This window comes from Rhineura floridana, chromosome 3, assembly GCF_030035675.1.
Source record: "Rhineura floridana isolate rRhiFlo1 chromosome 3, rRhiFlo1.hap2, whole genome shotgun sequence".
NCBI lineage: Eukaryota > Metazoa > Chordata > Lepidosauria > Squamata > Rhineuridae > Rhineura > Rhineura floridana.
The window spans coordinates 53331891-53350382 of NC_084482.1; the positions used below are offsets into that span (position 1 = coordinate 53331891).

Below are 18492 nucleotides of genomic sequence, written 5' to 3' on the forward strand. Positions count from 1 at the left end.
TGAGGCTTTCTAGGGCTCATCTGCTTGGTGGGGTAGAAGCAGTCACCTTGTATGGAAGTAAGTTCAAGGTAAGATCCCTAGACATGAGAACATGCCTAAACATGCAAGTGACAAGGGACCCCCTACTCTGTGAGATAGGAGAGGGCACTTTTGCATGTCAAGTGATGTTGTGGATTCTCTTTACAGAGAGTTATAAATGCTGCCCCTTTGCTTATGACCCATAAATGTGGCATTTAAATTGAGATGGCTTTTCTATCTATCAGAAAACTGCAAGATTGCAAAGTAGAGATTGTGACCTCCGAGGTTGCAGAGAGCCTGAGATGTAGATGGGGGCTCAGAATACTTTTATTTATATTCAGATATAACATGGGCTGTCTTTTTCATTACAGACATCAACGGTTCGTTCAGAAGAGCCATAGAGTATGCAGGTGAAAAAAGGTAGAAGTAGAGACAAAAAGGAGCAGAGAAAAGGTGAAGAGAGCATTTCTAAATTCAGGGGGAGAAAGATAAAGTAATTAGTAAACGGGGGGAGTTGGGAAGAAAAAAGCTAGGCAGACGAATGGCAAGTTAATGGCTTCAACAGAGGAAAAACAAGAAAAATCATATCCTTGGGATTTTTATGATTTGTCTTAATATGAAACAAAAGCAGTCTGTCTTTTCACAGAGTCAAACAATAATTAGAGACACAATGAAGCTTACAGCCAATGTTTCTGTTTCCATCTCGTCCTCCTGATCTTCTACTCCCTTCTTCATCATCACAGCTGCAATAATAGAGAAGGTTTCACATAGGAGAGCAGTTCACTTACTGGTACTCTTAAGGACACTAGGAATTACTACAGTCTGTTGGAATTTGATGCTACATGATTTACTGGAATTCTTACATTCACATTTCTCTGCAGACTTTCCCATGTCATCAGAAAACAGCTGGCTGATGGTGATGTTTCTCAGGGCAGTTATATCAGAAACAATATCCTTGGATCTCCTTAGATCATCAATGTGCACAGACTGCCACATTCCTAGCAACACAAAGCAAGATATTTCAGGACTACAACTTGCATTCCCGTTAAATTATCTGGGTTTTTTTAAGTCCAGCACAAGACAGATAGGGCTGAGTCTAACTACACAGAGACTCAGTATCACTGATTTCATTCCTCTTTCCTCATTTCACTTCCAACAGAAGAGCTTTGTTTATAACATGGATGGGAAACTGGATCTGGCAAGAGGGATGGATTATTATCCCCCCATCCCCCACGGACCAAGTGTGATGGATGGGTTAGCCAAGCAGCTCCTTAATATTCCACCACTTGTGGGAATCCATCCCTTCTGTCCTCTTTTTAAAAAAAAAAAAACCAGGAAGTAATAAATACAGTATTTATAAGGGATACATCCTGACCAGAAGATTCAATTTGAACCTCAATTTAGTACTTCATAAAAGAGGACTTTGGTCTTTACTTGAAATAAGTTTCTCCTTGATGATAGTCCATCAAGTGGGCTGTGGCTCCACCTAGGCAGGAAAACACAGAAGAATTGCTGGGAGTAGGTTGGCTCACACATGTGACCTCCCCAGTCCTTTCATGACAAGTCGAACACCATGGTCCCAGCTGAATGATAGCTGTAACCGATGACTACCTACTCACTTTAAAAAGAAAAACTGAACTAACATGTACTGCTGTCAATTATTTAATTCCTCTTAACCTTGTTTGTGTTTTGTTCTAGCTGTAAATATGCCAAAGCAAGGCACAAAAAACTCCCATAGAATAACAACACCCAAAAAACAATTTATAGAGTCACACAGAGGTGGGCCTTGATGGACTATCACCCAGGATAAACTTATTTCAGGAAAGGACCAAAGTCGTCTTCTTCCTGAATGATAGTCCATCAAGTGGGATATACCAGAGCAGTTGCCACCTAGTATAGAGAGGGTAATGTGGCTCAGAGCTTTAGAACATGTTGCAGGACGTGACGGCCACACGTAGCCTCGGCCGAACCATGAAGATCTATTGTATAATGAGATGCAAACGTATTAGTGGAAGACCAAGAGGCCGCACAGATCTCCACTAGTGGAACATTAAAGGAAAAGGCCGCTGAAGTGGAGATCGAGTGGCTAGAGTGTGCCTTTATATTGTTAGGAACTGGCACTTTTTGCACTTCATACACTAACTTAATACAGGCACATAGCCAGCATGACAAGGTAGAAGTAGAGACTCTTTTTCCCAAGCAGGTGGGGTGAAAAGACACAAACAGCGAATCAGACAATCTAAATTCTTTAGTCCGATTAAGATATACCTTCAATGCCCTCCGTACATCTAGAGAATGCCAGGACTTTTCCTGTGGCAGAATTGGATTCGGATAAAACGAAGGAAGGACGATCTCTTGTTGGCAATGGAAAAGCGAGTTCACCTTAGGCACAAAGGAGGGATCTAGTCTCAAAACAAGGCAGTCCTTGCAAAATATATAAATATGCTTAGCTACGGACATCACATTGAGCTCTAAAATGCATCTGGTCAAGGTGAGAACGGTGTTAAGCGGTTCAAAGGGTGGCTTCTGCAGCACCTTGAGGACCGTTTGAAGACTCCAAGAAAAGTATCTATGGACTATAGGTGGGCAGAGGGCTGTAGCTCCTCTGAGAAAGCATCTTACTAGAGGAAGGGAAACAGTAACTCTGGAAGGGCAGAGGAACACCACCAATGATAGGGCAGAAACCTGACGCCTCAGGGTGTTGACCTTCAGGCCCTTATTGAGACCCTCCTGCAGAAACCCCAGACCAAAGCACTGGTTGGACAGACTCCACATATAGATCCGCCCACGAGAGGAGACATGGCAGCTTGTTGCTGGAGACTCCGCGACCGCATCCCTCCTTGCTCGTTGATGTGGGCCATCATATAGACATTGTCGGTGGAAACAGGATGTGGCAGAGGTTGAGTCTTGGGGCGACGTGCTGGATGGCTAATCGAGCCTCCCTGAGTTCCAGCCAATTGATGCTGTGTTGAGTCTCCTCTGTTGACCGCTGTCCCTGGATACAGAGGGAGCGACAATGTGCACCCCACACAGAGAAAATGGAATCTGTCGTAATTGCCACCCGTGACTGATCCTGGAAGGGAATGCCTCTCTGGAGGTTGAAGAGGCCATCCACCACACGAACAAATCACGGAGATGAGTTGGAAGGTGCAGCTGGTGATGTTTGCATGTCATGATGTCCTGCTGATACTGAAGCAGGAACCACTGCAGGGGGCAGGAGTGATGCTGCGCCCACAGCACTATTTGAATCATGAATGTCAAAAGACGAGAGCCTTGGCAAGAATTATGAGATCTATGGAAGTTGAAACGAGTAGTATCCTTGCTGATTACTGCAAGTTGTCCACCTGTTCTTGGGACAGTTGGATCGTGGCCTCCTGGGTATCTAGAATCGCCCCCAAGTGCTGAAAGTGGCATGTGGGCACCAGTTGACTCTTGACGTAATTAATAAGAAACCCACGGGACATCAGGACCTGTAGAGTGAGACGAATACCCCATTCCACTTGAAGGAAAGTCTCTGCCCAGATTAACAGATTGTGGAGGTAAGAATAAAGATGAACACCCTGGCAACGAAGGTAGGCTACCATAATCTTTATGAAAACCCAGGGAGCAGAAGAGAGACGAAATGGCATTGTGCGGTATTGGTAGCAATTGTAGTCATAAGAGTCTGTGCTGGGGGTGAATAGGGACATGTAGGTAGGCCTCCTGGAGATCTATTGATGCCAGATAATCGTTTCAATGAAGAGCCTCCCTGATGAATGAAAAAGACTCCATCCTGAGCCTCCGGTATCGGACAAATTGGTTCAGGAACTACAAGTCCAGAATTGCTCTCCAGGTTGTCTTGTCGCTTTTCGGCAAGACGAAGAAAATAGAGTAGACTCCTGAGAACCATTATGTGACGGGCACCTCCTCTATTGCATGAATTTGAAGATGGAAAACGGTGTCCAATAGTGCCTGGCGCTTCTGGGGACAACTGCAGACAGGCAAAGGCAGAAAACGATTTGGAGAAAGGCTTTCTAGCTCTGTAGCGTAGCCCTCCTGAATAGCTTGTCAAATCCATAGATCCAAAGTTAAATGGTCCCGGTTTCAGGAAAACTCAAGAAGCCCAGCCCCCACTGGAGACACTTCTGCATGAGAACTTCCAAGAGGAATGTTGAGGCCTACTGCTCTTGGGTCTAGAGGATGCTGGGTTAAATCTGTTGCCAACTTGTGAATCGGTTTTTCTGGAAAAGCAACCTCTAGCCCAGTTATGCTGACCTGATCGGTACTCTCGACCACTTCCTGATGAGCGATTAGACCAAAAGGGCTGAAAGGACTGGAAGAATGGCTGGAATGATTGGTGAGATGGCTGGTAAGAGGAACAATAGCTAAAAGGTTTGTGCTCGTCCTGGCGCAAGGTGGCCAAAAACAGTTTCTGTTTTTCTTTAGGGTCCACTAGAACCTCCTGGAGGGCCTGTTCACTGAATAACTTTAGACCCACATATGGAACTGTTGACAGGATAACCCAAGCCCCTGGGTCAGCGTCGCAATGAGGTAACCATAAAGTGAGCCGTGCCACAAAACTGAGTAGCTATGGCTGTCACGGAGAATTGAACTGTGTCCAGCGTGGCATCTGCAACAAAAGCTACAGCCCTGTGAAGCTTTAGAAAGGTCTTACGGAGCCTGCTAGGGTCATTGTTAACATCCGGTGAAGCTGGATCCAGAAGATCATTCAGCCAGACCAGTGCGGTGCGAGAGAAAATCCAAACTGCACAGAAACCCCTGTCCGCCAGAGTCACTGCCTAATGGGTCTTATGGAGGGAAAAGTTGAGACGACACTCTGACATGTCCTTGAATTGAGCCTCGGTTCCTTTAGGCAACAGGGACTGAGAAATGAGGGCAGAAATTGGACCGTCAATGCCAGGAACTTTCAGCAAATCCATGAAGGCCGGTTCCAAAGAGTAAAAATGTGCTGCCAGAGAAGGAGGATGCCAGGTCTGAAGAGGAGCCTGCCACTCAGCCTGGGCTACTGCCTTAAAAGTGTCAGGAACAGCCACTACCTTAGGTTTGGGAGCTTTCAGAACAGAAGCTGTTCTGGAAAGAGCCGGAGGCAGGTCTGGCAATGAAGAGTTAATATCCAAGTCCACTAAAGACTTGCACAGAAGAAGCAATAAGTGGTCAGCCAGGAATAGTCTGTGAGATGTGGATGTTGCTGAAGATGGGGTATCCTCCGTCCCTGAACCCTCACTCCACTCCTCATCCTCACACTCAGGTTCCATGAATGGCTCCAAAGGTTCTCTGGGTGGCCTGACAGTGGCACGGGCCCTGGATGCTGTGAAAGGTTCAGGAGAAGAAGCCTACTCTTCCTCCAAGGAATGTCCCATGAACTCCCTGGGCAGTACTTGCTTAGTAAGTCTATATTATATTCCCCCTCATTGGTGCCGTGCCATGAGGGAGCAGCTCTGGCAGCCATGGATTGAGTCGAAGTGGGAGCCAAGAGTTCTGTTGACAGGATTCCAATAAGGGTTTCCCTGATTTGGGCCAGGGCCCCAGGTGTGAGCTGGAACAGTAGGACAGCCTCCAGTCCTGCATTATGGAAAGACTGAGCAGATGGCTGAGAATTTCTGCTATCTGAAATTTTCCACGTCGCTGCCTGAAGAGGCATATGAAAGATGTGTCTGCAGCAGGCTCATCTTCTGAAAGTGAGTTCTGAGTGTGCCCAGCTGCTGAGTTGCAGTGGCTCTTAAGAGCAGCCTTGTGACAGCACCGAGAGCTCTCAGAACGCTAGGGGCAGTGGTGTGCTGGAGCCGGCTCGTACCGGCTCGCAAGAGCCGATTGGTACATTTTGGGGGATTTTGTGAGCCGGTTGTTAAACACAGCCATTATTAGAAATTAAAGGGAGGGAAATGGTGGTGGCTGCTGCGCAGCTCATTGATGAGGAGCTTTTCTCCAAGCTGAGGCAATTCAGCTTCTCCCCAGGGCCGGTGACGGAGAGCATTCAACCAGTCTACCTGAAGAAGCTCAAGAAGCTCCGAGAGGAAGAACGAGTTGGCAGGGCCCGTGCCGCCAACAAGACCCAGAACAGTAATAACAACCCGGGGGCAGGTGGAGGAGAAGGAGGTGGTGGTTTGGGGACTAGGCTGGCCAACGCCGACCTTTTCTCCCTGTCTGAGGCGGCTGGCGGCGGGAGCGGCCGGTTTGCGGAGCTCCCCTCAGTGGAGGCGGTGGCGGCAAAGTCCTACTGGGCTTTAACTCTGACGAATCGGATGTGGAGGCCAGTCCCAGGGGCCATGCTGGGGCTGCTAGCAGCCAGAGGAAACAACATGCCGAGACGCAAGGCCTGCAGCCATCTTGGATGCTGCCTGCCTCAATAACAGCACCTTGGCGGAGGTGCCTGCTCGGAGGAAGCTTAATGCCTGGTGGGGGGCAACTGCTAGACAGGCAATGGTTGCAGCTGGAGCTGGGGAGCAGACTGAGGGCGGAAGAGAGTTTGGGGATGGTGGTGAAGAGGAGGAGGAGGAGGAGGAGGAAGAGCTGCAGCAGGAACTCTGTAAGAACCGGGCAGTGAACGGGAATAGGTTCGTTTCCTACAGAGGCGCCAAATCTGTTACCCCATTCTTGGCCTATGCATGCCCTGCAGCCGGTGATGGCTTGATGGAGACCTGCCAGGGGCAAAGTGTTGCTGCTGCTAGTGGCCCTTCAGTGAATGTCAGGGTGGCGGCCCCTGCTGCTGGGAACAGTGACAGGGGGAGGAGGAGGAAGCAGCTGTGACAAAAAGTGGTGAATATGTTGACTCAAGTCCACTTATCCCCAGATACCGCAGCAGCTCTGCTAAAAAAGCCCACCAGCTGTTTCTTCCCCCACTGCTCACTGACTTGGACAGTAGCAAAATGACCCATTCTTTGGGTAGTAACAGGCAGTGGCATACCAAGGACAGTGTAGGCAATAAGGGGGTGATTTCAAACTTTCAAGTGGGATGCTGTGCCAAGCTGAGCAGCTGCAGCTCTTGTCCTGATTGCCTCCAGCTCTCACTCCCTCATGCTCTGTCCTGAAGTGGTGCTTTGCTTGGGATTTTCAAGGGCACTTTCTCTCCCCCCTCCCCTCCCCTCGTGTGTGTGGAGGATAGCTTCTGGATGCTGCTATTGCAGCTGCTTCGCCATCACTGGCGGTGATTTCTTTCCTGGCTTCCCCCTCCCCTTTGCCTCCGGCGCCAGGTCTGCAGAGGGGAATCTTCCTTGAGCTGATTGGGTGCGATGGGCGCCTGAGCAGAGATTAGGGGCACTGCGAATCGCCACCTCTGCAAAGGCGGCTCATTGGTGCCCCACCGGCTCCCCTTTGCTCATCTACCCATGTGTGTGTGTGTATTCTCCCTCTTTCCTCTCCTGCGACTCCGAGGGCTGCTGGTTCCCTTTTGATGCGTGTCTCGCCCTTGGCCATGAGAATGAAGCTCTCCACAGGGTTCCCTTCGAAGTAAGCCTCCCGGCAAAGACACGGAGGGGACGAGGCTGCCTACTCTTCACCGCAGGACCTCTAGATCCTGCCCAGCAAGCCCCGGATCGTGATGGGGCTGGAAGTGCTGCCGAGCGTCCCCCAAAGCCTCCTCTCTTCAAGCTGAGGAAAGTTCGCAAGAGGTGGGAGATGCTCTTGCAGCAGCTCGGCTTAATCTGCACAATCCTCTTCGTCTGGTGCATGTCCACCCTTGCTCTCTAAGCTAGGTAGATGGCCGGCCCGAGGGAATGAATTAAAAAGGTGGGTGGTGGGGTGGTGAAAGACTGAGTTTGCAGAAACAGGACTGCCTCTTGTATATCTCCTCCCACCCCCATCCCCAAAATCTGGTCAGGATGTGTTTTCCTCAAGTGCAATAGCTGTTCCTGGACTGGCATCCGTTCATACCTGAGTGTTTCCTAGGTTACTTACACACCATACATTTAAAGCATCCTCCAAGAATCCTGGGAACTGTAGTTTATCCCTCACAGAACTACAGTTCCCAGGATTCCTGGGGGAGATGTGGTTTAAATGTATGGTGTGCGCATAAGAAGAACCCAGAGCAACCAAACCCAAGTTCCATCTAGTCCAGTATCTTGTTTCCCCACAGCAGCAGCCAGCTGGATGCTTTTGGGAAGCCTATGGCCAGGCATGCAGGCATAGTCTTCTTTTGTTATTGCTCCCACAGCAACGGGTATTCAGAAGCAAAACAGATAAGAGCTGGAGGTTCCATATAGTTAGCATAACTAGTAGCCATTAGCAAATTTGCCTTGTTCCCCTTTTAGAGCATTAGCCTTCTAAGCTACTGGCCATCACTACATCTTGTGGCAAATGAGTTCCACAAATGAATTACTTCCTTTTTTCTGTCCTGAAGCTGCTGCCAGTAGGAATAGTGATGTGCCAGGCAGTTCTTATTCGTTCATTTATTTGTGGAGAAGGCCATTAACTATGCAACAACAAAATGTAAGGAAATGGACATTTACATAGAAAAAAGAATCAAAATTTCAAAGAAGAATGCCAGGAGAAACGAATAACTGAGGATGTAGGAGTTGACAATAAAAATCTGTTCACTGGGAAGCTTAATATAAACGCAAATGAAACAACTCTAATGAGTAGCTTATATAAAGTTCATGATAAACTGGCACAAATAGCAGGTGATCATGAATGCAACAACTCTATCAAGAAAGGTCTTTCTCTTCAGGAGGTGGCTACCTATCTGAAAGAGAACTCCAGCTTTAGGGGTCATTAAGTCTCTTCTTTTCAAAACACCACACTTCTGTATGAATCAAGGAAGCCCCGGCCAGGGAGCACATGCCACCAGCTCCATCAGTGGCCTGAGTGAACTGTTGGGCAAGCCCCTCCCTCATCCTCCCTGTGGCTGTTTCAGGGCTGTGTGTGCTGAGGGAAGGCAGAAGCGAGGAAGCCCAGTCCAGGCAGCATGCCATCAGCTGCTGAAGAGACCATCAGTTGGCCTGAGAAGTCTCTGTTGCTCTATATTTTATTCTACTTACTTGTTTTATTATCTTAAAATTGTAAACTGCCTTGGGTTCCATGGCAAAAAGGCAGTATATAAGTGTAGGTGAATGAATGAATGAATGACAGTAGGGCCCCACTCATACGGCAGGTTAGGTTCCAGACCCCTGGCAAACAGCAAAACCCACCGAAAAGCGGATCAGCTGTAGCGCGGGGGTCTGGAACATAACCCGCTGATCGTGCCACAGGAGGAGAATATCAGCTGTAATGCGCTCCAGCTGATCTTCCCCTCCTCCTGCATGATCAGCTGGAGCGGGGGTCTGGTTGCGCAGCTGAATGCTAGCTGGGACAGGAAAGCAGAAAGACACCCCTGCATATAAAAATCCAGCATTGCAGGGAGAACGCTAAATAGTCCATAAAATAAAAGGGTTTTGTGTTGTGCTATTTGTAAATTGTGTGCTACACATCCTTTATATCAGTAAAATTTATAATAAACTTATGTACGTATATATATGCATACATTTTTTTCTGGAGAGCCCGTTTTTAAACATTTACCAGCACACCACTGGCTAGGGGGGTCTTTTAGGACTGTATGCCAGTTTGGTAGTGGCCACTGAGGCTCTCCCTGAGTCCCGAGGACTGATAAGGCACAGATGCAATGCCTATGTACCCTGAGCTAACAGTTGTCCCTGAGGAAGCAGCTGCCATAGATCGCTTTTTAGCAGAAGCCACTAATGAGGGAAGGTCCAAAACGGCAGCCGTTCTCTTTTTGGTGGGAACAGATGGTGCTGCTGAGGCAAGGGAAACTAGCGCCACCACACCACCTGCTGAAGCCCCTGCCTTGATTCCTGCTCAATATTTCAATTTCTTGAGTGCCTTGCAAGGTGCTGGATTAGCCTCTACTATGGCGCTGAGGGGCGTATTCGCCAGCAGCACGATATCCACGGAAGGAGCGGACGTGGGCGGGATGCGTGCAGAAGGTTCAGACAGCTTACGCTGAGGGGATTCATCAATAGTGGCCATTGCTCTCTCTCATGCATACATGCCTTTCTGGGGTGTGGAGGAGGCATATTCTATGGGGCACCTCTCATGCACACACACCTTTCTAGGGTGTGGGAGGTGTGAACACGGTGGCTCTAATTCGGCCAGATTAGACTCTGACTCCCAGGTGAGGCAGGTCCCTCTTTCCTATCCCGAAGGGCCCAAGCGGAGAATAGGAGAAGTGGGGGGGGGGGGTAACGGGAGAACAAGGGATGAGATAAAGAGGATTTGGACACTGACTTTTTTTAAACAACAGACTAAGAAGAAGAACAACACTCACTGCGAAGTGGAAGGAACTAAACGAAAAAGGGAAGAGCAAAAGGTAAGAAAGACAGTGAAACAACGGAGAGAAGTTCTACCGCCTAGGTCGAGGAGGCAGGAAAGGACTGGGGAGGTCACGTGTGTGAGCCGACCTACTCCCAGCAATTCCTCTGTATTTTCCTGCCTATGGTTATTAGGTGGAACCACAGCCCACTTGATGGACTATCATCCAGGGAGAACAGCCCAGTTCAGCTCGGACAAAGCAATAGGTTGCCCAATTTGGCTTGAGGGTCCAAGACTATTTTCCTTCCTCCCTACTGAGTTTTTAAAAAAAATATCCACAACTTTTTTTTCCTTTTTGACCAACGGCTATGAAATTTGCAGCCATATTAGTCCCTCCAGAGTAGGTTTATCCCAGTCTGTGTGCATATTGGAACTATTTTTAAATGCAGAATTGTTTTAAATATTTGTATTGTCTTTTATATACAATAGGGCCCCACTTATACGCCAGGTTAGGGACCAGACCCCTGCTGAAAAGCGGAACGTCGATCAGCTGTAGCGCGGGGAGCTCCAGCAGACAGCGCTTGGCCCTGAAGCTCCTTGCACAACAGCTGATCCATGTCCCGCTTTTCTGTGCGTTGCCCTCCCCCCCCGCTCGCTCACTCACTTGCCCTTGTTATGGGGGGGGAGTAGTGCTCCCTTTCTGCGGCAGACTTCCTGCCACGGATCGCAGGGAAGGAGCTGCCCACCTGCCCATACCAGCTCACTTGCCCTCCGCAGCCTCCCTCACTTGTCCCCCGTTTGCCTGCTCACCCTCCCCTTGCCTGTTCGCTCGCCCTGCACTGCCTCCCTCGCTCATCCCCCATTGCCCACTCGCCCTCCGTCACCTTCGTTCATCCCCCATTGCCCGCTCGCCGTCCCCTCTGCCTGTTCACTTGCCCACTCGCCCTCCATCACCTCCCTGGCTCGTCTCCCCCTTGCCCATTTGCCCCCCTGCTTGTTCGCTCACTTGCTCCCGCCAGCTCCCTGGCTCATCCTCACCCTTGCCCGCTCGCCCTCCCCCTGCCGGCTCCCTCGCTCATCCCCCCCGCTCCCCCCATTTGCTCGCTCGCTAGCTCATTGACAACAAAATTGCACCCGACGCCTCTGCGTCATCAGAGCCTGGAAACATTCCTTGTTTCAACTACAATTCCCTTCAGCCCAACTGTAGTTTAAAAAAGGAACGTTTCCAAGCTCTGACGACGTGCTCAGGGGGTTGGGCGCCATCTATTTGTGCACTCAGCGCCTCTCTTTTCTAAGCTCTTTGCATCATGCTACAAAATCGCCACAATAACGGAACAAGAGCTGAACATATGGAACATGGATACAATTCAAAACAGCCGCATTAGTGAAGCACCAAGAAGCAAAGTGCCGGAAAGCAGGGTCCTACTGTATAGCATTCTTTTAAACTGTTTTTTATATGGAACTGCTTTATGGTTGTAAGTATTTTGTTTTATAATTGTTATAATTGTGATTTTATTGTTGTAGCACACCCTGGGACAATAAGGTAAAGGCAGGTAAGAAATCTAATCTAATAAAATAAAGCCCACCAAACTGTAAGCAAGTATGTCCAGCTTTTGTGCTCAATATTGTGGACAATTGATATGGAAATTTCAGATATGAAAGAGATGCCCTAGGTAAGAAACCTGCAAAATTATAGGCAAATCAGTCCAGGGGATTTCATGCTAACTGCCTTGAAATCTGATTTTTTTTTGGGGGGGGGGGAGGCTAAAATGAATCCAGTTTCTGGGTAAAATAATTCCCTCTGATTACAAACTTAACCTGTCAAGTCACAACAAAGCTCTCTTGCTACCCTGTTTGCTCTCCCTTCCCCCATCAACCTAATGTTTTCGTAACCAGAGATATATAATATCACTTTTAGGCAATGCACTTTTTGACATCTGGATCACCAAGGTACTACAAGCCGTGCAGAGTCCTTGCTTTGAGTCACGCTATCTCATACAGATTTGACTACACCCAACAAATCAAAAATCCCGCCAAGGCCTCCCACTTTGTGCCTTGGAATTCAAGATTCATCTGAATCTGATACATACTTCTGCTATTTATAATGATACTAAATGCAAGAACCTGTCTCTAAATTTGAAGGGTTTTTATTAAATTAATAAATGCTTTATACATTTTCTCTTACACCTGTCCAATTATATTTGTACAGAAGGAAGTATTTTATTTCAGTTTTATATATAAATTGCTTCTTACTGGGTTTTATACATTTCATATATTGCTTACTATTTGAGAGTTCAAGTATTAGGGATAAACTGTGCAATTTCTTTTGACTTTGTTCACTATGATTTCATTTTCATCTTCCATGATTTCAGTTCCATGACCACCAACCTACCACAGAACAAGATGGTACACTGTTTTTTAATAAATTGGTAAGACATATAATTCCTACATATACCAAGTATTTATTGCACAGACAACACCCATGGTGTTTCCATTATTTAGTGAGCCCTTCCTTAATTATGTGCCATGCTGATATGCTCCAGGCTCTAAGTGACAGTATTGTACCACCGTTTAAAGCTATGTTGGGTTTGGATGTGGAAAACTCATGTTAAAGATTCTGATCAGCTATTAGCATCAGTGAATGTCCTGAGGGACAAGGCTTTTTCCCCCAACTTAATCTACACCATAGTATTTTAAGTCTAAAATAGAATTTGGAGCTACTTGGAGTAAGGGAAAAATACAAATGCAACCAATGAACAAAACTCCATACTTCCAAGTGCTTACATAGTGTACACAGGCTGGAAAGCTACTGCCAGCTACATCTTCCTAGCACATATATGGACAGTGCAACAGATACATGTGTAATTGATGCATATGATAATCTATACAAAATTTGCAAGTCTTTTCCTCCCCAGAAATGCTACCCATGTAGGAAATTCATCTTATCTTATGGGGCCCTGCGTTAAAAAAAATGGATTTTTTCTGTATTGAAGTAGAAAGTGTGGCTCTATTTTTTTTTTAAAGGATTACAGAAAATTGATTTTTTTTATCCTCCAAAAGAAGCTGCAAACAAAAATCATTTACTGACAATACTGAGTTGTCACTATGGAATGCTTTAGAAAGAAACACATTATATTCTATGGTTAATGATCAATGTGCAAAGACAGTTCCAATTAACCTCTATTGTACTATTGCTGGATTTCTCTGCATTCTACATCCTTTTACAAAGGCAGCCTTACCTCCATGAAATCCCACATAGGAACTTCCTCCTTCAACTCGAGACAACTTAGTGATGAAGAACACAAACACTGATGCTTCACACAGATTTGTTTTGTTGATTTCATTAACAGCTGAGTATCTGCAAGGCAAGGAAAACAGTTGCCAGCAATTTTAAGCAGTAGTGGGGAAGACCCTTGCTGCCTCTCCTACTGACCATACATATTTCATTATTTCAACTTTTATAAGGCTAATAACCTCACCCCAGACAGCTGGTATAGCACAGTGGGGAGGAGAGCCTGGCTGGGACTCCAGAGTCTGTGAGTTCAAATCCCTGCTTGTGTCTCCTGGGTGTCAAGGGCCAGCTAAAGATCACCCCCACAGTGAGTGGCTCAGGGGTTACATGCCCTGCCACTTGTGCAGCCGTGGGCAAGCTGCACAATCCCAAGGAGCCCAGTTGCCACCCAGCTGGCAGTTGCGGACAAGGAAGAGGCTGGCTTGTGCAGCTGTGGCAAGCTGAGCAGGCCCTAGCCAGCTGGGGAGGACTAGCCTCAGAGGGAGGCAATGGTAACCCCCCTCTGAATACCGCTTACCATGAAAACCCTATTCATACGGTAGCCATAAGAAGGGATCGACTTGAAGGCAGTCCATTTCCATTTTTCAACCTCACCTCATCCTAACACACAGTTCTTTTCGTTTTACTTTTTTATTTAAATGGTAAATAAAATTACCACTCAGGAAAACTTAATAGATAATTACATATATAAAATACTCCTTACAATAAAGTAAAATTATACGGATGCATGTTATCTTGAAATCTGTTAATCCATCAAAAAGATAGTCCAGTGTTCCAAAAACTGTTTTGCTTGCTAGTACTTCTCTTTCTTATAATAGGACAGCTTAAAGTTACAATATCCCAAATCCTATAATAGCTCTTAAATGAATTAAAAGCAGTATTTTAGGATACTCTGGTACTGAATAATCCAACATATCCTAGATTATGTCACAAATCGAGTTCCACTATACCTGAATCTTTGAACAATTTCAGAGTATATGCAAAAGATCAACATTAGGGCCTATTACATCTCAGCACCTATCCTGAGCATCGCTATAAATCTTACTCAACCTATGAAGTTAGACACCGTTGATATATAACTACTGTCCATGCAACTTACTTGGCTGATGCAACAAGCTGGGCACTGAGGGATCCATTTTCAAAGTCAGTCTGAATAATTAGTATTTTATTTCCAGGTGTGACATCAAGAGAATTCCTGGGAGAAAACACCAACAGATGGCACAAAAATGGTTAGATAGTTTTTATTTGGCACCAAGAGTGGATCACCCCTCCACATATTTGAACACACACACACAACAGAGAACAGTACAATATCACCTTCCATAAATCCCAGCAGTCTGAAACCATAACAAAACCCTAAATACCATAATCCCATGTTTACTCTCTACTAATTCATTTCACTTTAATATTCTCTAACTGTCATATTCAATTTGGTCTATAAGCCCTTTGGACTGAGAAAAGCAGCTACTCACCGAATTTCTTTCAAAAATGAGTGTTCTGTGTCAAACTGTTGCAAGAATAGAACTTTTGGAGGGTCTATATTGCCCCATACTTCTGCCTTCAAAGTCTCTGTATCTGCTGCAGTCAGGAGTCTAGAGAAAGTAGTAATCTAAAATGGCAAAAAAAATATGCAGGTTTCTCTTATCAAAAATGAACAAAACCTTTTAAGACTTTTGTACAACTCCACATAGCAATCCCCTTTTGAAACAAGAGGTAGTAATATGATATGTAGTCTAATGTCCAATCAAAAACGGACGGTTGGTCCAATCTAAATGAAATTTCTCCTGAATAATAGTCCAGGAGGTGGTGTAGATACTACCTTCTATCATCAACATACAGGAAATACAACAGAGTTGAGAAAGTAGGTGACTTGTTCTATGCCATGCCCCTAATCCATTTCACAATGAGTCCAGAAGGTTGCTCACTACAAGACCACAGTGAAGTGGACAACAAAGACACAGAAAACAAACAAAAAAAACCAAACAAAAATTTTACTTCTTCAAAATACATCTTAAAATATGAGAAAATAGCATGACAGGAAACAAAAACAAAATGCAATCCCCAGTGAAAACATGAGTCATCACATTATAATAACCACAGAGACAGCTGTCCTGTCCACACAGAAAACAGTGTGGGCCCTGATGGATTATCATCCAGGAGAAATTTCACTCAAATAGGACCAATAGTCCCTTCTCTCTGAGTGATAGTCTCTCAGGTAAGATGTATCAAAGCAGCAACAACAAGAGAAGGGAAAAAGGGTCCGGCTGTCTAGGGCTGTACTGCAACATGCTGAAGCATGGGTCTGCCAAACACAATTTCAGCCAAGGTGTAAACATTCATTTTGTAATGAAGGGTAAGCATGTTGGGAGATGATTGCACAGCTTCCCTGCAAATCTCCAACAAGGGAGCATTCACCAAGAAAGCCACTGTGATCACCACCAACCTAGTAGAATGAGCAATGACATGTTGGGGAACAGGTAAGTTCAGGGATTCATAAACTATACTGATACAGGCTGTAAGTCAACAGACCAAAGTGGCACAAAATATCTTTTTAAACAAAGACCTAGAATGGAAAGATACAAACAAGGATTGTTTGTTTAATGTCTTTAGTCCAGTGTATATACACCTTTAATGCCTGCAAGATGTCGAGAGAACACTACGCCTTCTCCTTAGGATGCGCCGAGTTGGGGCAGAAAGTAGGAAGAATCAGCTGTTGTTGATGGTGGATGGCAGAGTTGACCTTAAGCACAAAAGCAAGGCCTGTGCACAAATCTAGCCAGTCCTTATGAAATATACACAGGTGTTTCACCGCTGACAAACCATTCAACTCATGAGATATGTAATGGCTACCTTAAACTCCTCTTAAATACAGCATGGGAAGTGGCATGGATTTTAATGGTCCAAAAGGCAGACACTGAAGAGCCAACAACACTCTGTGGAGGTTCCATGAAGGGTAGGGACAGACCACTGGTGGGCAGAATGCAGAAGCACCCCTAAGGAACTGGATCAGCAGGGGATGTGATTCCACAGGTTCAGAAGACCAAACAGACAATACAGAAAAGAGAGGTAACACCTGCTGGTGCAAAGTGTTCACTTTGAGGCCCATATGAAGTCCATCTTGCAGTAATCCTAGTGTATCTTGGCCTTGGACAGGCACAGGCACTTCAAGAGCACCACCCTACGAAGTGTTTCCAACTATGCCGATAAATTTTTTATGTGGAGGATCAGTGTGAAGACAAGATGGTATATGTCATTGCTGCAACAAGCCAGACTTTCTCAGATAGTGCAGCTCAAGTGCCAAACAATCAATTTAAGCCAGCCTGGATCTGCATGACATACCCGGCAAAAATAAATTCCAATCAAAGAGGCAGATTCCACAGGGCAGATGTTGACAGAGATCAGATCTTGGAAAACCAAGGATGGCAGGCAATGCCAACAGGATCAGCTCTGACCCCGTTTCCTGAAGCTATCTCAGGGTCTGTTCAAGAAGAGAATTCAGAGGAAAGGCATAAAAAACTTCTGCTGGCCTTGGCACTGACAACATGTCCACTGCTTCCACCTACATAGTCTGATAACATGCAAAGAAGCAAGGAACTTGCTGATTCTTGAGTGAAACGGTCAGTATTCTAGATCACAGTGAAGACAGAGGAATGCAATCTCCACTCTCCCAGAAAAACTTTTTGATGGCTGTGACAGTCTATTGTCATATTCAGTGCGCCACTGAGATGTTCTCTCTGTATGGAAAGGAGACGAATCTTGGCACAATTGAAGAAAAAGTCACCTCAAGTTGGGAGACTCTGTGATGTTCCTGTAGGTTAAGCATCTGTAAATATGGTAAGTGCGGGTCTATTAGGTGATGTATGGTAAATGACAGACAAAAAACGGGGGAGTACATGGGTGAGAAGCTGAAGTATGCTGGATGATGATTGGCTGAGTGGCTGGCTGGCTGAAGGTATAAATGGAGGTTTGTGAGTGGGGGGGCAAGAAGTTGTTGAGTTGGTTGGAGTGAGGTTGTTTGGTGAGGGTTGGTTGGCAGAGTTCTGAGGGAAGTTTGGATTGTATTTGGCTGATATTTAAAGAGCATATATATGAACACAAACATAAAGAGTGACCATATATGAAACCATACGCTTGTGAAACATTCCTAAAGTAATCTTGTTATTTCCGGTTGTTAGTAAATAGACACTTATTTGGTTTACCAAAGGCCTGATCCTTGGCTAGGGAATATACAGACTAGAAGGGAGGGCAAGGTAATTACCAAGGCTGAACAGAAACTGTATCTAATGGTGACAGTGGTGAAGGGAGATACTGTAACAAGTCAAGTATCCAGAGCAACCCAGAGTTGTATGCTTTATATATAATAAAGATACAAGGGGGTTGGGAACAGCATAGGCACACAGTCACAAAGTAACAAGCTATAGAGGGACTTAGGCAAAGTCTCTGAGAGTACTGGTTACAGGATGTGACTGGTGGTGTTGCCTAGCAGTGGGATCTAGTGAGATCTGTGCTAGAGCAGAATGGAGAAACCATATAAAGGAAGGTCCTGACTGGTGTTGTCCCTGGTGGTGCCCAGTGAAAGGCAGTAGCCACAAGCAGGTGGGAACCTGACAGGGAGAACCAGGGAAGGACGTCACAGACTCCTTGAACGAATCCCCCCTTGCCATATGATGTGGGCCTTAACTGTTGCATTGTTTGTTCAAAAGAGACCTGAATGATCAAGAGGATGGAGTGAGGAAAGGTTGCAGCATTTGGGGCTTTTTAGTTTAGAGAAAAGGAGGGTCAGAGGAGACATGATAGAAGTGTATATAATTATGCATGGCAGTGAGAAAGTGGATAGAGATAAGTTTTTCTTCCTCTCCCATAATACTAGAACTCATGGACATTCAAAGAAGCTGAATGTTGGGAGATTCAGGACAACACAAAAGGAAGTACTTCTTTACTCA

General features: G+C 45.9%; 1 protein-coding gene and 1 pseudogene across 6 annotated transcripts in view; one reads left to right on the plus strand and one right to left on the minus strand.

Annotated features, from left to right (window-relative positions):
* The window catches only part of RNF213 (ring finger protein 213), a 231935-nt gene that overhangs the window by 103842 nt on the left and 109601 nt on the right, over positions 1–18492 (minus strand). For all 6 annotated transcript variants that reach the window (XR_009761276.1, XM_061615791.1, XM_061615789.1 and 3 more), the window contains exons 29-33: positions 15022–15158; positions 14649–14744; positions 13497–13615; positions 882–1016; positions 700–761 (exon numbers count right to left, since the gene is read on the minus strand). Coding sequence is in view for 5 of the 6 variants with exons in the window: in XM_061615791.1 (XP_061471775.1) it covers positions 700–761; positions 882–1016; positions 13497–13615; positions 14649–14744; positions 15022–15158 (549 nt within the window). In the remaining variant the exon portion in view is untranslated. The remainder of the gene's footprint in view (positions 1–699; positions 762–881; positions 1017–13496; positions 13616–14648; positions 14745–15021; positions 15159–18492) is intronic.
* On the plus strand, positions 5901–7704 carry LOC133381970 (inner nuclear membrane protein Man1-like; annotated as a pseudogene).